The sequence below is a fragment of the Grammomys surdaster genome, unplaced genomic scaffold (genome assembly GCF_004785775.1).
Source record: "Grammomys surdaster isolate TR1022 unplaced genomic scaffold, NIH_TR_1.0 125363, whole genome shotgun sequence".
NCBI classification, from domain to species: domain Eukaryota; kingdom Metazoa; phylum Chordata; class Mammalia; order Rodentia; family Muridae; genus Grammomys; species Grammomys surdaster.
In genome coordinates, this window is record NW_021620235.1 from 129,994 (window position 1) to 154,414 (window position 24,421).

General features: G+C 40.4%; 1 protein-coding gene across 1 annotated transcript in view; it reads left to right on the plus strand.

Moving 5' to 3' along the window:
* Positions 1–5,986: 5,986 nt before the first annotated feature.
* Ctnna3 (catenin alpha 3) overlaps positions 5,987–24,421 on the plus strand; it is a 1,089,047-nt gene continuing 1,070,612 nt past the window's right edge. The window contains exon 1 of the mRNA XM_028785890.1: positions 5,987–6,136. Within this exon, the coding sequence (XP_028641723.1) occupies positions 6,095–6,136 (42 nt within the window). The 5' untranslated portion in view covers positions 5,987–6,094. The remainder of the gene's footprint in view (positions 6,137–24,421) is intronic.

The following is a 24,421-nucleotide window of genomic DNA, read 5'->3' on the forward strand; positions in this document are numbered from 1 at the left end:
GAGTCTGTTCAAATGGTTATTATCAAAGGCCTCTTCAAAACACCCAAGGGATCTTGTCGCTTTCAGGGTTCCTTGGCTTTGCCAGCTGCATTTGTTACTTTCCGGCTCTGGTCACCCGCAGTAGCCTGCATGCTTCTCCCCTTTCTGCGATTCAGGCTGTTGAGCGTGATGTTTTCTTTTGCTTATTGTTTTGTTCTGCACCGTTCACAGAACAGCTTCTCACTGTTTTAAGATTCACTTTGTTATGAACGCCCTCCTATATTTGCGACAGCTCAGATGAACCCGGAGGACACCGTGCTAGGCAAGGATCACAGAAAGAAAAAGACAAATACACGATGATCTCACTTCTGTATGTATCGGAAAAGGAGTCTAAATTTTATAAGAGTGTTTTATGGTGGTTGCTAGGGGTAGGGCATGGAGAAAATGAGAATCAGCTAAGGGATTCAAAATAAGATTTATAAGTTCTGAATATCTAATTATAGTATGATAAGGATAGCTGATAATAATGTTTTATTTATTTAAAAGTAACTAGAAGACTAGACCTTAAGTATTCCTACAACATACACATGTGTGGCAATTAGATATGCTGAGGGTGATTCTAATGAATTTAATTGCAGAAATCATTATTCGATGTGTGTGTGTTTAACATCTTATAGACCTTGAATATATGCTAATTTATCAATTATGCCTCCAAAATTTCTCTCCAATATTTACTTTAACCTTCTTAAGCTGAGGTTTTTCCTCTGTGCTATAACTTTTAGTTCCTATATAATTTAAAAATTTATATATACATATATATATGCATATATATACATATATGTGTGTGTATATGTATGTATATGTGTATGTGCTTGCCCACATGTATGTATATCTATCATCTGCATGCAGTAATCCCAGAGGCCAGAAGAGGGTGTTTGATCCCCCCTGGAACAGGAATTACAGGTTGTGAGCCACCATGGTGGTGCTGGGAACTGAACCCAGGTCTTCTGCAAGAGCAGCAAGTATTCCTAGGAGCTGAGCTATCTCTCCAGCTCTCAGTTTCTGTAAAATTCTTTTGTTTGTCTACACTTTGGTCCAAGAAACTTTCCTTCACCTTCCCAATTCTTAGTCAACATGATGTTTGATGTGCAATACAGACTCAGCAATTGTTGGATGAATGGGTGAATTAACCGACAGCTTCGAGCCTCCTGTTGTTGTATTACGTGCTCTTTAAAATCTCCACATATACTTCATTTTTCTTGCCAGGGTTGTAATTCACATGTTGCTTTCTCTACCCACTTGTGTAGATGCATAAGTTCTTCTCATACTTTTAAAATCCCATCTGGAAGTTTCTTCATCAGCTGGGAGCATTTGATGTCTTCTTAGCTTGGAAACCTTGTGTGTGTGTTTTTCTTCTGACACATTTAAAAAATATATGAAATAAGTGTCAGTCCTTGAGGATCTGAATTCTGTATTCCTCTCTATCTAGGGACATCCCCAATTGACCTTGACATTGAATAAATATTTTGACCTGGTTTGGAATTAGGATAAGTAGACAACCTATAAAACCCAATAGTACTATTGGTTAAAGTAATTACAAGTACCCATAGTAACCTTTAATTTAGAAGTATGATCACCATTTATCCCAAAGAACATTTGGCACATTAAGTGTTTTAATGTGCAATATCATTTGTCAGGAATGATTTTCTCTTCTCAAATGTTCTCTGAGCTCTCTACCCTGCCCCCTTTCTTTACACCGCCATAAAGTATTAATTTTGCTATGCTTACTGATCCTGTCCTTGCTTGCAGGTTTCAGAGGCTTGATATTTGGGGTACCGGTACTCATTAAGCATTCTGTCATTGCCTTAGGTAGGGATGACAAAGCATATGTTCAAAATCCAAAACACGTCTATACTTTTCAAAATCCCAAAGTCCTTGCAGCATCAAAGGGCTTATTCTAAGATATTCCTAGCCACCACCAAAGCAAAGGAAATGATATTTTTAAACTTTAACCTTCTTTGTTATAACTTAGGTACACCATTTCCCACCGAAATCCTGACAATGTCATTCTAAATAAAGAACCATGCTCAGGCTGCTGTAGAGGAACTTACATAATATGTGTTCCGATTACACTGTCTCACAGAGAGAATCTTCTGTGACCCTTCCTGAACATTAGTGCTGTTTGTATTTCTCCCAAGGGGCTGTGCATCCCTTATATTCATTATGTTCTTTATGTGATTTACATCTTTACGTGTTCTGCAATGTGATTTATATTGGTAAGTGCTGTTGTAAACCAGGGATATGAAAATCTCCAAGAACATCACAGGGGGAAAAAAACTGCATAGCATTTTTGATAAAATGTAAGGGATGATCCATTACTTTTTCTAAAATTATTTACTGCTTTCCATAGACATCCCAGTTCTTACACCCTAGTGGCTTCTAAGAGCAGATGAGCCTGGTGTGCTCAGAGTGCATGGCCGCAGGCTGTCTTCCATCTCTGCTCTTCTTGTACTGTCTTGTAAGAGGGTTGGCAGAGTATCTTTATCTCTGTTTCCACGAATGAAAAAGATACCAAAAGAATGGGTGATTTACTCATCTTGTAGTCCTGATGTCAGAGACCAAACTAGGACCCACGGAAGGTATGGGGCTGGGGGGTGGGGTGGAATTATAGAGGGTCAAGGAAACCACACTTGTCTTTTCTTGGTTCATTCAGGACCATGGGCGGTGGGTTGCTAGCTGCCTTAACTCTCCTGCCTACACTTTGGAAAGAACTTCATCTCCAAAGGCTGCATGGAGTAGTAGAGAACTTTTGTTTTCAGAAGAAAGGGAACTAAAAATACAATGGCATAAGCCATTTATTGACCCTAGCCGCATAGTCCCAGGCAAGGAGAGTATTGTGGAAGACACACACACACACACACACACACACACACACACACACACACACAAAACAAGTCAGTATTTGTAACAAGTTTAGACCTAAGTTTAGATCTCTGTTCTTTCACCAATCTCTTCCCCTTGTGCCAAGCATCTACTCATTTAACACAGGGTTAGTAATGACAAACTTCACCCAAAAGGGTGATGCTTACTAAGCGGCCAAGTAGAAGTGTTTTATAGGTTGTGTGACATATAAATACAGACTTTATTCTTGTGTAACAAAGAAAACCCTTCTGGAACAGGAAAGAATGTAACACTAACCAGCTATAAAAAACAGAATGTATCGATTTTGGTCTGAGCCTTCCCCAAAGATGCTTAGTGTCTTGGAACCTCCGCTTTCTCATTTTTGCAGAACTGAGATCATCACATTTATCAAATGTTCACAAATTTTGTGGAAGATACAACACATATGACATGCATGAACTAGGATAAATGTTCATGACTCTTGGTAGCTTTTTCTAAGAATATTTGTGAGTAATAATGTGTTTTTTTAAAAGCATGCCAGAATAGAGAATTACTTTCTTGTAGATTTCTTCATTATCTTAACATTTGTCCTAACAAAGAGATCACATTGTTATGTCAGTATTTACTACTACTGATGGCCTGTATTTAGACTCACCAGGCTTGTATAAATACCTTTATTCTGTTCTAGAATCCAGTCTAGAGAACAGCATTGCATGTAATTGTCACGTGTCCCCATTCTGCTCTAGTCTATGACAATTTATCAATATTTTTTTCCTTGTTTTACAAACTTGCACGGTCTCCTCGAAGACTGCCCATGTGGCATGTGGGATGCTTCCCAGGCTGCTCCTATGTGTTTTGCTTCTCGTTATTAGGTAAGGCTTATGGCTTCCTGGAGAGTACCCCAGAAGTGACACTTTTTGTGTCATAATGTATCCATGTGATGTCACTGATGATGTCAGCCTTCATCACTTAGTTAAGGTAGTGCTTGACAAATGTTGTTTGGTTTTTGGTTTCCATTGCATCCTAAGCAGTTTTAACCAGCCATCATTTACGTACATGGTTCCCCTACTCTGTCTGTGGTACTTTGCAATGAGAATTATTTCAAACGGCCATTATCCACAGACACATCCTTGCAGACTGTTCACACTAAAGCTATTTCCTACTCCAGCTGTTATTATATTTTACTTTTAATTTCATTCGTATTTTCATCACTGGGAACTGACTTGTGTCTATGTTTGCCTAGTTTATTGCTTGTCTATAAGTTTCCTGCCCCCCTAACCTGAAACTTCAGAAAATCAAAGGTCTGGTGGGATTACTCGTATCTGTACTCCTGGACTCTAATCCAATAACTTACGTATGCCATTTGTTGGAGAAATATCAAAGAAAGAAAAACAGACGATTGGTTAGCATTTATGAAATAGAAAAAGGTAGTTCAACAGTGAAAAGTTTTTAATTCAGTTTTTTTAATTCACTGGGTTTGTTTTAATGGAAAGCTAGACACAAACGATATCCCCGGGAAATAGGTTAACAGAATATTGATAATTCAAGCTTCCTGATAACGCGCCTAGTAATGTGTCAGAGTTTTTCGTGACTTATATGGGTGTGATGATTAGCTTTCATTATCATCTTGACACAGTCTTGATCCCTCTGGGAAGAAAGCCTCAATACGGGTATGTCTAGGCCAGCCTGGGAGCAAGTCTGTGGAGGTTGACTTGGTCATGTTAATTATATTGGAAAGGCCCGTCTACTGTGAGTAGCACCATTCCCTACAGAAATGACTTCTATGTCTCAGAGAGTGGGGGAAGTGAGCCCAGTGCTAGCATGCATGCCATTAGTTCAGCACTGTCTGCTTTGAACCATGGTGTCACGTGAGCATCTGTTTCATGTTTCTGTTGCCTTGACTTCCCTGTAATGATAGACAGACACCTGAAAATGTCAGCCCAATGAACCACGGTTCCCCTTTGCTTTTGTCAAGAGTATTTTATCTCAGCAACAGGAACCGAAACTAAGATAATGCATATACCGCTGACCAGGGATACCTCTCCACCATTGTGGCCTTTACCTATGAACCCTGTTCTGTGTTGTAGAACTTCAGAATCTGAAGGACTGTAGAGATCCCTGATGCCCTTGATAACTCCATCTCACGGCTTACAGCCTACTGTCTTTAGATTCATCCCATCTCACTTGCCCCAAGGAAGCATCTGGGTAATATGTCTTTCTTCTATAACCAATAGTAAGCATTTTTTAAAAAATCTTTTTAGGACTTAAAATCTCCAAGCCAGAGGGATGAAATCGCAGGGGCCCGGGCCACCTTGAAGGAGAACTCCCCCCTCCTGCATTCAATTTGTTCAGCGTGTTTGGAACATTCCGATGTCGCTTCGCTCAAAGCCAGTAAGGACACCGTCTGTGAAGAGATCCAGAATGCTCTTGATGTAATTTCAAATGCTTCCCAAGGCATCCAGAACGTGCCAGCACCTCCTGAACCTCAGGCAGCAACACTGGGAAGTGCTCTCGATGAGCTTGAGGTAAGCAGAGAAAGCCAACAATGTGACTAAATGTCTCAGTACGAGTAAGCAGACACAGACTTTCAGTTCCTACGGTGGAGTCTGGAGAACTTTGACTTTTATCACTAATCAATCTCAGTGACCTTCCTGGGTCTTCCAATGAATCGATTAATAGCAGGATTTCCTATCAGTATGCTTAGCCCTTCTCTCTGCTTAAGAAACCTTTCTATTAGAATTGCTTGCGATTCTAGTGAAGACTATATTTTACATAGACCAGCTTCTAAAGTGTAGGATCTATTTACTATACAATATTTATTATAGGCACCATTCTATGTGCTTAAGAATACATCTGGTCAGTGCCTTTGTCAAGGGTTTATATTTTAGCAGGAACACGAAGGCAAAAAGCATGCTAATCATTATAAATAACCAACTAATGTAGCGTGCTATAAAGGGGTGAAGTATCCTCAAAGATCCAAGGAGTTTAAGTCAAGATCAGATGGAGATCCAGAACATAGGCTCAAGGCTACTTATCCTGTGTTTGTGACAGCATAGAGGCCAGGAACCTGGTAGAGTCATCAAGGGGGGAAGTTCACAGCTCAGGTAAAGAGCCAATGGGATCCAGCTAGAACAGGCTGTGCCAGTGCTTCCTCTGAACAACTGGGACTCTTCACAAGGCTTTTTTAACACACTGAGGCTTATATCTTAAAGGAATGATGTTAGCACCACAGGAGCACAGGCTAAATGCAAATAAGGTGAGAAGCTGGGAATCAGGTGGGAGAGGCTATGGTTCAGAACCCAGAGTCACCAATTACCTTATGTGCATCACCCCACTCCATCTCATGTGGTCACGCCAGCAGCAGCAAGGCTCAGTTGTGTAGGTAGAAGTCAACTAGCTAATGATAGAATGGATATATTGGGCATGAACAAAGGGGAGGAGTCACAGCGGATGCTGCATGCTGAATCCTCTAGCAACACGGAATGGAGTTTATGGTCTCCGATGCTATTAGGAATTAATGTTCAGGAGGTAAAAAGACAGGATGACGTCTGCCTGGAAGACAGACCTACAAAGCTTGGGTCAACCAACAGTTGGTACTTAGAGAACATTGGTTTTCATAGTGTGCTTTATTAGGTTGAAATACACAGGCGCTTGCATCTCTCAGTTGCTTTATATAGGTCATCTTCCCAGTGAAGATCATGAACTATGGGGTCAGGAGGATTGATCTGTGTATCAAATTGTCCTCAATTTGATAGTGACTCCTACTTGGGAAGCAGGGGGTAGCTATCAGATATCTTGAATAGCACAAATAGTTAATTTTAAATTTTTAATCGAATAACTAGGTAGAAGAGGCTTTCATTAACCGTAGGAAGGCTATAGGCAAAGCTGGTCAGGAGAAGATGAGAAACTCAATTTTGAACAAGTTGAGGTATTTATCAGGCCTTCAAGCATGATGTTAAAGGGCACTAGTTATCCTAGTCCAACAAAGAGCTCCTTAGTGAGACGTAACACAGTATGGTGTTTCATTCCTGGATTTATATTCCAGCTGTGGCATTTGCTACATTTGTAACCTTGGCAACAATACTTATGAACCTATATGTTGTCTTATTTATAGGTGGCCAATGACAATACCAGGGCATCATCAGGTTAAATGAATTAATAATACAGGTTTGAATGTTTAGAGCAATGCATGGTAAATATTCAGTCTTGGCATTGTTATAGAGACTATTTGGAAGTCGATTTTTCCATAATGAAAAAAATATCTATAATTAACATCACTAAAGTTTTACTGGTAGCCAAAAAAACCCCACCCAACTCCACAACTTATATAATACCCATGGTGTTATTTTATCGAGTTCACAATAAATTCATTAGATAATACTTTCAAGTTTAAAATAGCTTGCTTTCCCTTTAATTAAATGTCTTTAATCAGACCCTTCATTTCTAATCCAATATCAGCTGCCAGATTATTATATGAATTCCATGTGAAATTGCATAAAATACCCAGTCATGTGCAGAGTTTAGGGACTCATTGTCTGATAAGGTTAAAAAAAATACCCTAATGGAAACTAATGATCCCCATCACCCAGTGTTCCTTCCCTATGATAAATGCACACTAGTCTTGTGTATTATATGCATATCTTGATGTCTGATCTTTATAAAACTGAAGATCTCATTTTTTAAGACCAGTCATAGCTATGAAAAGAAAGCAGCTAGATACCAGTAAAGTGTTAGACCCTAAATCAATACAATATAAAACCTGAAGACCAAAATAAATGGGAAACTTGATCATAGCTTGAAACAATTGATTATAGCTGATCAGCTATTTTCTACCAAGTAGGGGAAATGTTTTGATCTCCAGTAATCACATGAATGTTCATTCACTGGAGGAGGGAATCATGGGAGACTCCAGTCTTGTGGATCCTGTTTTCATCCCTTCCAAACACCGTCCTTTCCAAATTCTATCTGCCTTCTTCTGACACCTTGTCACTCCGGTCACCTTCTGTCCTCAATGCTACTACTGATCTCCAGAAAGCAGTCTGTAAGTCACACACCTGCTCTCAAAGGGATTTTCTCTTAGCAACCAGAAGCTGTGGCCTGCAAAATCACCTCTGTGATCCAGCTTTGGGAATCTCTTTGATTCCTGCTCCGGTCTGCCTGCTCCCGCCTTCACTCCCTTGGAGGTCAGACTCCTTTAACTAATGGACTTTGGTGCTGATTAGGGAAAGTTTAGTTGGAGGCCTTCAGCCTGGACTGCGGTGTTTTAAGGTTTCACAGGTTTCCTTCAATGTCCCCCCATCCCCCGTGCTTGGGTTTATAGTGACCTAGACCGTGTGTGATTCTTCTTCTTAGGAAGGCTGCTTTCTTAGCATCCTTCAAAAATAAAGGATAGTGGAAAAAAACCTGTTGAACAAGGTCTTGGTTTCTCTTGCAACATAGTAGCTTAACCTGTCTGCTTTGATGTGCAGCTTTGTAGAGGTCAGCTCTGCAGATGGCAAGCTTGCCCACTGTGGGAAGTCGGGGCATTTGCAGACAAATGGTAACTTGCTATTAATATGCACATCCTAGGCCAGCTGTGCAGAGGCATTGGTTTAATATGCTGCAGCAGTGGACATAGAAAATCACTTAGATAGAGGACTTGAGTCTAGTAGCTAGAAAGGGGCTTTTAGAGAGATAGCAACAGTTGAATGTTGTTTTAAAAACCATTTGTTGTAGACAATGGAAAGGTTGTCTGCTCTCTTCATGTCTGCTTTCCTTCCAGATAGTTGTATCTAAAAGAAAGCAGTTATAGTCCACTCCCCTGTTAAAATAAAAATGGAGGGGAGGCTACTTATGTTTGCTCTTAAATACATACAAAATTTATATAAAGTACCTTCTATGAAAATGATTAAGAACCTGTAGATATTACTTGGCACATATTATTGTATATAAAAATCTCATCCTCTGGGTTGATTTTTTTTTAAAAAATTTTCTCCAAATAAACCCAATTTTTAAAAATAAAATAAAATATAAAATATTTCTGGTTGACTAAACTGTTTTCAAGACTTACTTTTATGTATTTATGTCTTAAGTATGTATTTTATTTAGCTCTGTGTGTGAGAGAAGGGACATACATGTGTGAATGCATGAATGGAGGCCAGAAGAGCGCATTAGGCAAAGACACTATCGTTCTTCATCTGATCCTTTGAGGGAGAAGCTCTCCTCAAACCTGGAACTCTTATTTTCATGGCTAGACTTGAAATCAGTAGCCCTCATTGATTTTGTCTCTGTCCCCATTGGGGCTGGGGATACTGGTGTATGTTAGATGCCTGGCTTGTTAAGTAAGTGCTAGGATTTGAACTCTGGTCCTTATACTTACACAGCCATGCCATTTCTCCAGACCCTTCAGCTAAACGTTTTACAGGAATTATTCACTTGGTTATTACATTTGTCGCCATTGAAAACTGAATTTTTTCTTTACTGAAAAAAGAACAAAAAACAAAACTGTGACCTAAGTTGTATCTATTGCAAACTAGGAAGGTAGTGGATTGGAGCAGGCAGGGTATGTGTCTAATCTCTCTGATTCCAGAAGAATTTGTGACTGTATGCATCTTGAGTTTTCCTAGCTAGAACTTAACGCACTCAATTAAAATTTGGTATAATGTATGACAAGGTTCTTAGTTTGAATGATTCATCAGAGAAGTTATAAATGTAACCAAGTCTTTCTGGTGGAATAAATGCTGCCCATGGATCATTAAGTAAAAATAGTCTGTATTTGGGAACTGCTTCTTGTAATGGGATGGAAGTTTCCAGAGGCCTGGGCAGGTGGAATTGTAAAGTTCATTTTCCAAAGTGTTAAACTGATTTCTTTCCAGAGATGTTCCCACAAACAGCCTCATTTATTCTGAAAGTTTTCCAGGTCGATTCTCCACTGGGACACCCTTGGTCTCTCAGTTTCGTTGGAGGCTAGTATGATAGGCAAGCCATAGCAGAGATTGGAGAAGAGAGAGCACAGGGCCTTTTCAAGAATGGAAGACCTCTTTTGTTTTATTGGATATTTTATTTATTTACATTTCAAACATTATCCTCTTTCCCAGTTTCCCCTCCACAAACACTCTTTCCCCTCCCCCCTGTTTCTATGAGGGTGCTCCCTCACCCACCCACCCACCCACTCTCACCTCACCGCCCTGGCATTTCCCTACACTGGGTCATTGATCCTCCACAGGACCAAGAACCTCTCCTCTCATTGATGCCTGACAAGGTCATCCTCTGCTACATATACAGCTGGAGCCATGGGGTTAGTGGTTTAGTCCCTGGGAGCTCTGGGGGTGGGTGGGGGTCTGTTTGGTTGATACTGTTGTGTTCCCTATGGGGTTGCAAACCTCTTCAGCTTCTTCAGTTCTAAACAAGCAGGCAGAAGACCTAAAATACTTTCCCAAGATCCTAATGCTGTCTTAACAACTTCCGAATTTTAGCTGCAGTCCAAGATAGGGCTTCAGAACAAAATGCCTGAAAGAAAGTACATCCAAGTTACAAATAATTGCCAAAGCTGCCCGAACTAGATAAAACAGAATTTACCGAACATTTAACCTTTTAACAATAATTTTGTGAGTTAAATGGTTGTACTTTATATTATTTACAGGGAGCTATATTGGTAGAGGATCTGAAATAACCTTTGCTCTATTTTGCTCCTACAAATATACTACTATGAAATAAATGGATGCAGTAAATACTCTGCCGGGAGCCAGACTCATTAAATGTTTATAGTGTGAAAATGTATTAGAACACTTCCCCAACAGCTACCAAGCTAAAACTTCTGCTAAATCTTTTATTCTGGGCCATGGCTGGTCATGGGTCTGAAACTTGAGATTTATTGGTGGGGGAAAAATAGAAATTGAATTAGAACACTGTACACTGTAAATTGATTGACTTATTGGAAAGGCGAGTGTGAATTATGGAGTGTTGTTTCTATGTTTGTGACTGAATTGAGAGTAAAGAAGTGTCACATTGTAGATTAATAGAATCTTGAAAGTGTCATTAAGCAGGAAACTTTGTCAGTAAAAGTTGCCTTGAAAACTTGAAGTCTAGTAATGCACACATACCTTCCTGTAGATGGTAAAAGACAACCGTTGTAATCATAATAGGAATTATTCTCATATGTCTTTTAGGCTGATGATATTGAAGGATATGTGTGTAGTTATTTTATTTTCAGAGATGCTCTATTTTCTTTTATATATTACTTTATATATAGTTTTATACTTTTTATTGACAATCATATATATATATGAAATACACACATACACACACATCTATGAAATGTGTATTGATCAAATCTATTTCCATTCTTTACCCTCTAATTCATCCCTTGTTCCCTAGACCACTTTTCCTTCCCAGTTTTATGTGCTCTGTTTTTAAAGCCACAGAGTTCCTATGTGTTTATCCTCTATGACCTTGGATGTATATAGAGGTGTACCAGAGCATAGTACCTCTACGGTATCATATCCCTATATAAAACTGACAGTCTATCCTCCAGCAGCCATCAACTGACAATAGTTCCTTAGCTAGGTGTGGGGCATCCTGATCTTCCCCATCCATGCTGGGGTTTTGGATGGCTTGATCTTGTACAGGTCTCATGTGAGCAGTCACAGTTGCAATGGCTCAGTCAGGTCTTGCAAATCCTGTTTTGTTGCAGACATCCACTACATCTGGCTCACAAAATCTTTTATGCTTCCGCTTGGGAAAAGGGAGACTATGATCTAGGTGTCCCATTTAGAGCTGAGAACAGTTTCTTATTCTCTGCACACTGACCTGTTGTAACCAGTAACGGTATTATCTTTTATTGCAAAGAGAAATGTCTTTGATGAGTGTAGAAAGAACCATTAATCTATGGGCATAATAATAAAACCTAGAGGGCAGGTTTATTTACTATGTCCATTTTGCAGAATAATTAGGTTCTTCACTAGCTAGTCATGTTTTGTTTGTTTGTTTGTTTGTGGTTCAGTTAGTGGCATCATGTGGAACGGTCAGTCCTTAAATCCAACCAGTAGTGGTTGGTTATGTCCATAACATCTGTGCCATCATTGCACGAGTGAGCGTATCTTGCCAGGTCTGTCACTACTGTAGTTTGCAGGGATCATGGTTCGTAAGATGATTAGTTACTTTTCTTCTGTGCATGAAACTCCTAGCACTATGAATACTAGCCAGCAGGAACAAAATGCTTGATTTCTCTCAATGCTGGGACTCAAGTATATGCTAATATACTTGAGCAATAAGGTCTTACAATCAAGTCTTGAACAATAACCAAGAGAAATAGAAACAGCTTGTAATTTTCTGGGGGAAGTGTTCTATGGTACTCCATTGATTATAAACTAGAAAAGAGATCTTTTAATTCTGACACTGGGCATTTATTTATTTATTTATTTGATAGTCTATGGATGACTGGGGGAGGCATTGACCCTCCATGATAGGATACTTCCATTTAAACTTTCTTTACATATGTACTGTATGTAATTTAGCATCTACAGAGCTAGGCTTCGGTATGACCTTCTTGAACATCTTTAGTGTTAGTTGTCTCTCCTTATATTTTTTCCTCTACCACGCCCTTCCACCCTCTACCTCACTAAAAGCTTTCATGTTCCTTTACATGACTTTGTTTAGCTCTCTCTCCAGCTGCATAGAACAATCACACATAACGTTTGCTAAGTGAGCATCAACAAAATAAATACGTTCAAGCATGCTACCTCCCCCAGAAGCATCACATTGAATGCCATTTTTCTCTTTATTTTTCTTCTCATTTCTCCAACTTGAACTGATAATAAGGGACTTAGCTTTGAATAGTGCCATGAATGAATTTATAGTGTGGAAACCAAGAAAGTAAATTGAAGGGATGTGTTGGTCGGAATCTTTTTGTAATATGACGGCACCAAGAGAAAAAAAAATGTATATCTTTATTCGTTTCTCTAAGGAGCGTGCCCATCTTTAATCTAGGACCTCTGTGATTTTTAAGATGTGCTGCCTTTTATTACACATAGTAATTTTGGGGTGAACATGGTTCTCTCTGCCTTATGTTTTCACTTCAATGAAAAGCCAGACCTCTGTCAATTCGATAAGCACTTAAGAACTCAGAAGACAGTAGCTGTCACTCATTTATCTAGAGTTATTTCATCTAATTACTATCTTTAAGGATGTTTTTTGTTTCCAGAAATAGAGTGAATTAAAAGTAGTTAAAATGATTGGTAAAATATTTTAAAAATACACGGTCCATCTGTTAAGAGAATTTTTCTTAAGGGCAGATGCAAAGACATGTCGAATTCATACTAACTCAGCCACAGGATTCTGCTGAATATGTAGGAAATTTCTTTATAGTGAAAACCTGGCGTTTGAGAGACAAGCCGAGGATGAAGGACAAAAGCTTCGTTCTGCTAGTTGGAAGATGACATAGGAGGCCTTTGCAAGAAGCTGGTAGTCTTTAAGGTTTGATCATCTCCTTGGATGAATGAAGAAAACACTGGCCCCTGTGGCAAGAACTAGTCAGAAAACTTGACTTGCTTAGCCTTGGCTCTGGGTGTAGCCCAGAGAAACACACACAGCCCCCAAACCTCCAAAGAACAGAATGCACCTGGAAAATTTCTAACCAGGATCGTATCCTTATGTGGACTTTGGGTCAGAAATTATATTATCTGTGTAGCCTCTTAAACCTCAGCAGAAAATCTAATTTAAAGTTGTCCTATCTCGGTAATACCTCAAGGGACCTGGCAGAAGCAAGCTCAGATTCATCCTGAACTTTATGCCCAGTCTTCAAATAATTCTAATACATCTCCAAAGAAGATAAGTTCTCATAACACACAAATAAAGTAAGCCATTGTGAGTGATTCTGACAAAAGGCATAAACTGCCGAGAAAGCTCTTTCTATTACAAACACAGAGATCATAAGATACCAAACAGAAATTAGCTGTTAAACACACGATTCTCTCATTTACTTATCACAACTATAAGTCTGTTGAAGGAGTAAAAGAATTAAAAAATTGAGTAGAATGTATTGTCTAAAATGAAAAATATAATTATGATTATCAGCTGATTATCAGGTAGTCAGGTAGAGGATTGGTAATCTCAGAAAGGTATTTGAAAATGCCGCTTAGGGTTTTTACAGACACAGAATTAAAAATTATTTTGAAAAATAAGTTAATATGCAAGATAGTGCAGCAGGTTAAAAGTATCCTAATATGATCTACAGAAGAGAGAAAGTGTAACAAAGAATCTTCCAGAACTATGGAAGACAACAGCCTCCATAGCTAATACACATGATACGTTCCAAGTATGACATTAGTAGTGAAACGGACATTTCCACAGATTTTAGTGAAGCTGAAAAAGGAACTTTCTTTTTATACCTGAGTACGGTGGGTGGCCTAGGCCTGTAATCTCAAGACTTGGGAATCTGAGGCAGGAGAAAGGTACACTTGAGCCAAGCCTGGCCTAACACAGTGAAGCCAAGCCGCAATCAACAAAAATCAGAGGTATTATTTAGTGAAAACACAACTAAATAAAGCGGGCACAGCTCTGAAAACAGTTGTAACAATAGATTGCTAGTTTAATTCATCAAGGGGGTTTGTATCAGTTGGGTTTTGTCATTGACCCGAGAAAACACTTATTTTGGTTTAGGGTTCAGATATTTTAGACTGCCAGGTCAGAAGGAACATGGTGGACGGAAATGAGTTTTTCATCATGGCAGCCAGGAGGCAGAGTAGAAAGGTCACGGCAAGAGATAACCCACAAAGACGTGTCTCCAGGGGCCTACTTCCACCATCTCCTGATGCCGCCGTCACCTTACACAGATATCCATTCAATGTATCAGAGACCGAGGATACAATCATCTCTTGAGGAGACATTACAGACACGCTCAGCAATGTGCTCCACCAATAAGCCAATTAATCTGGTTGACTATCAGGATTAACCCTTACTGGGTTGTAACATATTCTTTTCAATGATGCCTGGGGAATTAACAAAAAAAAAATGACCTGTTGCTAAGCGGATGCCTCACAAAGAACTAGTGCTTAACGGGCGTCTTAGGAAGCTATTGAGGTGGTAAGTGAAATCGTCTCATTATTTGGATCCTTTCTGAAAGGCACATCTATCTCCCGGTTCATGAATAATTATACTGGAAAGTGAAATGAAACAAGACAACCTAGATGGGGAGATAGAGAAACCAGAACGAAAGCCTGAGGGGATCGACTCAGAGGGAGACGTGTCACCCATGATGCTTACACCAGGGAAGAAGAGAGGCTGAAAGTATTCCGAGTAAATCTGTGCAGATAAGGATGAACTTCAGATGAAGTGGAAACATTCCCAGAAAAACAGGAGTTACCCAAACTGGCTTAGCAGTAGATGCTCTGTGTGAAAGTATCCAATAGAGGCAGCTTTTACTTAAAGTAAACGGTATGGCTGGGCACCTTCGTGGTATGCTACCCTTCTGAGGACATGTAAATGTGCTTCCATAGCAACGGGATGAGAAAGGCTAAGGAAAAAGCTCTCAAGTTCACCAAGTGAAGTTGGAGAAACCAATACCCAGTAACACCACGTCAGTTAGGTAAGGGAGGGCTATTTGCATGCCAACCCAACGCTGGAAATAAAATACAACATCCTAAGCAGAGCTGCGTGAGGCCCATGACGGTCCCTTTACAAAGGTGATCCCAGCTCATCATTAGAATATCCACTGACGTGATTCAGCACACTAACCAACTAAAAGAGAAAGAAAATACATTATCTCATTGATCACGAAAACGTCTGAAAACCTCAGTATAATTAAAATGCCTAGAACGCAAGAGCAGAAGTGAATTTTATTAAATTGATAAAGGATTTAATAAAATTCTCTGGAGAAGTTCATACTTAAATTTAAGTCATGGTAAGTATTCTCCTTAAGATGAGAAAGGGGCCTGGAAGGTGCAGAAATGACTGAAGTATGTATATGTGTCTGTGTATGTAGATATATACTTATGTATATATATACATGTATATATGAATATATTTAAGAATATATTTAGCATGGATAATAACAGACCATAAAACTTTACCAAAGGGGCAAGAAGTTGAGTCCACACAGCATTTTACCCTTACATTAAGCATAACACATACAGCAAACACATACTTTAAATGGGACAAGTGTATGGTAAGTTACAGGAGGAGGAACAGAAGGAAGCACGCAGAACCTAGGGCAGGAAGGGATGGGGACAGTTTAAAGCTACTTGGGTACATTCCTTTTCAGAAGCTGATTGCTATTGTATGCTGTATTGATATTGTGCTTATCCATACATTCTCTTTACAAATGACCTACTCAGTGGTGGCATTTAACGAAGTGCGGCAGAGCAGGGTAAGTCTGAGCACAGAGGCAGCCACATTGTTTGTGTCCATCTGGACTACTGGGCTGGGTGCTCAGACTGTATTTGTCGTGCTCGGTATTTATCTGTCCATTTGTTCTGATTCCCTGGAGAAGCCAGCGACTCACCTGCCAAGCTAGGTAACTTGTAAGAGGTCAAATGAGCAGGAATCAGGAGAGGTATAACCTGGACTGATTTCTCCTAGACACCCCATACCAATTGCTCCTTCCAAACAATAGTCTGTGTGACAAAGGATGGACCATTATGTTGAGTATTTGTCTGTCTGTCTGTCTGCCTGCCTGTCTGTCTGTCTGTCTGTCTATGTAGTATTTTTCTCTTGTAGCTGGTCAGTTGTATGAATGGAGGATGGACACTTTCTTTACTCATATTTATATTGTTCACAGGCTAGCACAGTACTGAGTAACAAACACAGTACTTTTGTTGAAAAGATGATGAATTGCCGGTATTTAAGAACCTGGTGAGATTTTAATACACGTAATAGGTATTAACCTAATAAGGATGGACAAGATCTCCTTTATCTTGATGATTAAACATGGAGGTGATTAAGTACCCTGTAAGTAAAACGCATGCATACTCATTAGCAGACCTTGTTGGCGCCTGGTCTTTTGGGAATATTAGACACATGTTGTATGTAGTATTGTGGAATATTAATCTGCCATCAAGCTTAGAAAAAGCTCTTAATTGGCTAGTGATAAAAACGACAAGTGTATCTTCCCTCCCAGATTTAATGGTAGATTTTTAAAAAGAAATTCTTAAAGAGAGGATAGAAAAAACCCAAACAAGTTATTTTTTTAAAACAATTTATTTACTTTTATATATACATTGGTGTTTAGGCTGCATGTATGTCTGTGTGAAGGTGTCCAATATGGGTGTTGCAGACAGTTGTGAGCTGCTATGTGGATGCTGGGAATTGAACCCAGGTCCTCTGGAAGAGCAGTCAGTGATCTTCACCACTGAGCCATCTGTCTATGACCTCCAAACAAATTCATACTCAGTATTTGTATATGAGTGTTGAGGCAATCAGTTCTTCACTAATACTGATTAGATATCTGTTCTGTTCCTACGTTGTTCTGTGCCTTATTGAAATTAGAAATAGTATCTTATCCTAGGAATTGAATATATATGCCAGAGCTATGAATAGTTAGTACACTGCCTAAATCACAGGCTAATGGAGGGAGTATTTCTCTGTTTAGAAGTCTTTTTATATGCAGTTACCTGCCTGCAATTGACACCATGTAAAGGCACACAGAACACACAGCTAGTGAACAGTTCTGGGAGGTCAGCATGAGTTCTGTGCATGTAATTTCCAGTTGCGGAATCTTTGGCATGGAAATAGGCACCATGCAAATTAGAGTCAAGCAAATAAGGCAAGTACTTTGTCTCAAGTAAGAGACCTTGACAGCACGTTTTGCAAACATAGCTTATTTTGAATCACCTAGTGATTGGAATCACTAGCTGCGTTTGCTTTTGGGTTTGTTCAAAGGAAAACAGTGCTCTATATTTTTAGGATAGGAGGTAGATTTTGTAATCTGAAATCAGACACCTGAAGGAATTAGGCTCCTCTCTTCCCACAGTCCCTGAAAGGCTGGAACACTACCTCCTTTGATGGCTACTTTTCAAAGAGATGGCTCTAGGGTCCTTGAGAAAGACATTCTAGAGCTGAAAAGCAGGTAAAAAGCTTAGGTAGCTCTGAAAAAGATTTGCATATATTTTCAACAGCAGGGAAAGAATTACGGTAGCAAGTTTTTCCAACATCAAGGCTGGGAAGAGAATGGTGGTGCCTTTAGGGTCTGGGGTTTTCCATTTTGCCCTATAGAAAATTTTTTAGCCTCTCTCTCTCTCTCTCTCTCTCTCTCTCTCTCTCTCTCTCTCTCTCTTTCTCTCTCTCAACTTCCCCTCTCCCTCTCTCCTTGTCTGTCTCTCTGTCTCTCTCTGTTTCTGTCTCTGTCTCTCCCTTATCTTCCCCTTTCCCTGTTTCCCTGTCTCTCTCTCTCTCTCTCTCTCTCTCTCTCTCTCTCTCTCTCTCTCTCTCTCTCTCTCTCTCAATCTGAATTTACTCTTGTCCTTTCCTCCTATAATGAAACAAGTAAACTGTTTTTTGTATATCATCCCAGAGGTGGTCTTTCCTAAGCAAGCATGGGCGTAATTGATGTAAGATAGATTCAGTCCATTCCATTCTAAGGCTGTCTTATAGCAAGAAGCAATCAGCCACAGCTTTATGGAAAAGAACCAAGCAAGGTCTAGAGATGGGAAGATTTGGATAGACTATTTAATGACTTTTCATAGTTACATAAAAGGGATTATATAAACTCTAATGCCTTTAAAAGCAAGCATTTATAACTTGGGTAGGTAAAAATAAGGGCTAAGTAAGATTATTCAATGCCAAGTGAATCCTTAGCTAGTAGAAACGCTTCACACAAGAGCTTACCATTGTGGACAGAACAGCATAGGCGTAAGAATTCCTGGAGACAGTCACATGGGTTTCATGGGTCGTACATCAGTTTGCTCTGGATCAGAGGCTTGTACAGTTAGCTTTCCTATTCACAGTGATTAAAACATTTCAGCATATGTGTCTGCTGACTTTGAAGTTAGAGATTAGCTTTATAATTTTCTTCTAACAAAAGCCTACTTCCTTCCTAAAGAAATCAAATTTCTAAGTTCATATTTTCCTCTATCAGAGAGAGGACTGAATTTCCCCTTTCCAGAATTAATGAAATTACATTCGCAGATTACTCCTGCTAACACTATATGACAGTTAGCCATAGCAGGAGGGCAGCTGCTAACCAGGCTTGGAAACCGAATTTTGGAATCATACTGGATGGCAGACTAACAAATTTGAGCTTTATTAATAAGGACTATTTGATTAGGGCTGGGACAAAGTCAAAGAGGTGTTGTGGAAAGACTAAACATGGTCACGCTGTGCAGATGGTTTTGCAAGGAGATGGAGAAAGGGAAAAAAATGAGTCCAGAAATTTTGGTAGTACTCCAAATAAAGGACAAAAGGGACCACACCCAACATAGCTGAAAATAGAAAGGTAGGTATAAGTACAGAAGGATGGGTAAATGTGAACACTCCGGTGGGCAAGAAGGAAGAAGAGGGCCATGGGAGCTTAGACATCAGGAGGATATGTTCCTGGAAGAATGGTGACATCACACCACAGGTAGGACAATGAGGCCTGGCAAAGGTAGATGATATAAAATAAGGGAGAAAGCCACAAAGAAAATGCTGTTTACTATCTGGGCATTCAAATAGCTTATTCTGGGGGCAAGTTGTGATTGACCATGGCCCAGGAACAGAGACCTGGGTTACTCCACATTCCACCATGGTAACAGTTTCAGGAAGCTTTCATAGGAACAGAACAAAGACAACCATACGTCAAGTTCAAGCTCATCAGTAGAAACGTTTGGTAGGTAGGTTGCTGAAAAGTAGGCGACTATTTGGTTGTAGGCCTCAGATGCTCTCTCATGGCACTCTTAGTCTTCTGGTTGGTAGACACTAGGGAGCTGTTTGGATATTCTGAACAGTTTATCTACAGTCCCAAAGATTGTTGGAGGAAAGTAAATGGCTATTAATGATAAAGATGGGCCAAGATGGTTTTGTTCTGGACTTAGAACATTCTAGTCTCTCCGTATCATAGGCTGGATCATCAGTTAATCAGCTCTTGTAGCCACAGCTTCTTTCCAGGAAGTCTGTTTCATGCCTCCTTTTTCTATCTGTTGCGAGCTTCGATTCTCATGAAGCCTTTGGAAGGTTACATTTGCAGTGTAAGTGACTGTGATACTCTGGCTAGAGCTGTCCTGTCCTGCCAGTGACGAAGGTATCATAAAGGGATACCGTGCCCTTCCTTTGAAACAGTGGTCCCCCAGAAACTTGAAATTTCCTCCAGAGACCCAAGCTGAAAAAAGCTGAAGTCTGATGCCAGCCAAAAGGGGATGAGGGCTTGTCTCCTAGAGAGAGGTTGCACATGGCTCTAGGCTCTATTTGTCAGACCATTGTATGGGAGCAGAGTTGATGGTGTATGGAACCATACTGTGACCAGGACTGCCCAGTTGCATATACCTCTTCTCTGCTTCAACCTAAACCTCATGTCAGTGCCCCAGAAAATGGACTTGGGGATGGTCCCTCGACCTCCTCATCCCCATGTGGCCACATTGAATAAGTCGTCCTCTGCTCTGTAGCAGTACTTGTTTCTTTAGTTGGCCTACTGAGGGTCAGTGGCTGAGCCACCTCTTTAGGACTAGGGTCAGTCTCTGACCCTAACTGTTGTGGCACACACACAGAGTTAATTATATCTACTCTGGCTTAGTTCCTACTGTCTAGAAAGCTTTAAAAAAAGGTAGCATGGTCTGTCTTTTGGAAAGAGTACTTTGTTTGGAATGGATTGGTGACCATTAGAGAAACATTTAGATTATAAGCTGAAACCAAGGAAAGTCAAGCAGCCCACGAGCCACTAGTTCATTGTTTACATTAAAAAAATCCCAGACATGGTAGTGCGTAACATTAATCCCAGCACCAGGAGGCAGCGGCAGGTGGATCTCCGTGAGTTTGAGGGTGGCCTGGTCTACGTGGTGAGGTCCAAGATGGCTAGGATGATATAGAATTTCCCTATCTCACCCTCACCCTTAAAATTCAGATACAGTTTTTGGTAGCATTCAATCCTGCAAGTTCCAGGTTGGCTTTGGAGAAATCCATTTTTCACTCCCTTCAAAGTATGAAGAGTGGAGACTTTTGGAGACATTCGAGGACAAAATGTTTGATAAAATCTAGTTAGCAGTGTAGGTCCTAGGAGGAAATATTACCAGTAGCTTATAAAACAGAATCGGCATGCAAGAAAATATGCTTTTCTCTTTGTGTGTGTCTATGTGTGTATGTGTATACAGTGTGTGCACATGTGTACATATGTGTGGGTACACATTTATCATGTTTTTCTTTAAAAATCCAGGGCTTTATTGATGTGTAATGTGAACATTATTACATAGAGTTCAGTTATCAGAAGGTGTCTTAGGTGTGGTTTATCTGATGTCACTCACTGCCTTGAAATTCTGAATGCATTTAAATTTTTGAAAAAAGCGTGTGTGTGTGTGTGTGTGTGTGTGTGCCTGAAGAGGTCAGCTCAGAGCCTATGGAAAATTCCACCAGACCCCCATCCTTTCCTGGAAAGAAGATGTCATTGGAAGCACATAGGCACCCCTTACCCCCCTGGAAGAGAGAGGTCATAGAACATGTAGGCACCCCTCACCTCCAGAAGGGAGAAGCTGAATTACATTCCTCCGAAAGACCACAGGGGGAACAGAACACGTAGACACATTCTTCAGGGCAGGTTGACAACTGGGAAAGCTCTTGCTACCTCATTCCCTAAGGACCAATCAGTTTAAAAACCACACTGTTCTGCCAATCACATTGTGCCTAGCGGTTGTTGCTCTATTCTACCCCTGAAAACTGTATAAAAACTGGCTGAACAGACTACCTGAGGTCATTGCCTCTCCGTTTGGATGCAGGATGACCCCAGCATGCTGGAAAAATAAACTCCTCTTGCTTTTGCATTGATCTCCAGGTCCGCATGATTCATTGGGGGTAGGGGTGTCCCCAGTAGCTAAGGCTTGTCAGAGTCTTACATGCCCATGTGTGTGCATGTACATGTACATATGCACTTATGCATACATGCACAGGGACGCATACATATGCCATCATGCCATAGAACATATATGGAGACCAGAAGATAGATATTGAGAGCTGGGTCTTCCCTTACATTTTGTTGAGATGGCATCCTCCTCCTCCTCTTCTTCCTCTTCCTCCTCTTCTTCTTCTTCCACCTTTTCCTCCCTTTTCTGTTGTGCTATGCACTCCAGGTTAACTGGATAGTGAATTTCAGGGCCTTTTCTCCTGTTCGTGCCTCCTATCTCACCAAAGGCATGCTGGGATTAGCTGGGATTATAGATGAATGTCACTAAGCCTGTTTTTCTTTTCTTCTTTTTTTTTTTTACTTTTTATATGGACTCTGAGGATTGAACTGAGGTTGTCTCCCTGTCCCCCAAAATGAATTTGCAACAGTAACTTCACATTTCTATTTTGCACAGAGCTCTAGGAATCAGGCAGGTGCTCCTGGAAAATTCTTTGTCCATTTTCAGGTTGAATTTTACTGTGCTTGGTGCCCATCACACGACACAAGATCCACTTTCATCACGTCAGATGCAGGATGGGATTTCAATTAGAGTGAAGCCTATTAGCTGAGGTTGATTACTGACATCTAAGTGGTTTGGACCGTGAACAAGCTATATGTTCGCAGGATTTCAGTGTTGTTAGCCAGGAATGACCGCCTGAATCTAAATGATTGATTTAGCAGCCAGAATTAAAAAAGAGCAAAGACCAAAGCCTCAGAGCAAAGGGAAAAAGGGAAGCAAGGAGTAGACTTGAGGTTCCTGCCAACTCTGCCTGACTCTTCTCCAAGCCCACTGTAAGCCAATCAACTGACATATGTTATGTCCTGCAGATGGAAAAGCAGCCTGTGTAAATGTATAGGGTGCAGATGCAAGGACCTGCAGCACATCTGTTGGAAGTTATATTTGGTAAGCAGCCTGCCAGTGTCTATTGGGTGTGAAGCAAGGCAGTTACACCGTGGGAGGTAGATTAACCTTATTTGTATCACATGGAAACCTTGTGGTCTCTAGAAGGCAGAGTTTTCTTTTTAAGTTTTAAAATTATTATTTTACAAATCACGTGCACTCATATATGTCAGTGTGGGGGTATGCACACATAAGTGCGGGTGCCCATGGAGAACAGAATTGGGAGCGGGATCCCTCGTTGCTGAATAACAGGCGGTTCTGAACTGCCTATGGGTGCTGGGAGTTGAACATAGGTCTTCTGCAAGAGAAGTACTTTTTTCTTTTTGACTGCCAAGTCATCTCTGCAGCCTCTAAGGTCCTTCTTGAACGCATAGAACAAGTCTTTTACATTGCTGCCACAGGCGTGTGAATGTTGTCATTCTTATAAGCCCGCCCGCCAGCAGCCAGGAATAGTCACACAGCTCCACCTGTTGCTCCAAGCAGCGAGAAGTACTCTCAGTTTGTTAGGGGCCTCCCGACTCTGGCAAAACTAGGTCCTTGGCTTTGATGCAGAAACAAAGTACAAGTGGAATTTATTAAAATTAGAAAGAAGATCGGGGTAAACATAAAACGCACACAAGAGCCTGGGTGTGGGGTTCTCAAAGAGAGGGTTGCTATTTAATGAAATGCATTCTTGTGTGTGTGTGTGTGTTTGTGCATGCTTGTGCATGTACTGTGTATACATGTATGTACATACATGCACATGTATGTATCTGGAGGTCAGAAGTTGACATTGTCTTACTTGAGCATTCTCTACTTTACTCTAATTGAAATTCTATCCTCCATCTAGGGTTGTACAAGCTGTGGGAGGACTTGTCCTCTAGTCTAAATGGTGTTTCTGGTGAGAGCTCAGAGTTTAACCAGATGTTGTGAGTTGTATCAGAGTTCTCGATTCTTCATGGGGTGAGGGGCCTCCATTAGACTGCCAGGTGAGGGGCTCCTCTTCCTTCCTATGTTCCTTCCTATTTCCCAGCCTCTTGCAAAGGCAGAGCAGGAACTAGCTTAACTGGCTAGGCTGAGTAATAAAAGCTACCGCCATGAGGTGTAGGATCCAGTCAGGATCATTGGTCTGGGTTTCTTGACACCTCCTGAACAAATAGGATGCGACATGTCACACAAAAGTCAGTGACAATAGTCTGCTCTGGTCAACACTTTCTAATAATGAGGATTTGAATGTTTCCAATTTAAGCATAAGACTAAAATTATTTGCAATAATGTGTAAGCCGTTCTGTGTTTATTTCATAGTTACTGAGCAGATGAATACAAAGAGTGTATTGACCTCCTTTTGGATGTCAGGAAGATTTATGAGCAGCAAAGCAGGGGGCAGAGTATCAGTTGTCTGCCTGGTCCATGGCCTGTTGGTATCTCAGAGGTCTTGAACCATAAAGAATCACCTAAGCAGGTGAAAGAATAATATTTTCTGGCCTTCAGTGTGTGTAGAGTTGGAGATGGGGGTCAGTTTACCTAAGGTAAACAAGCTACGATTTGGCAAACAGATTATTCAGAAATTCTCTGAGTTAGAGGGAGAATTGTGTTTCATACTGATGGAGAGGCATATCATCAGAGAA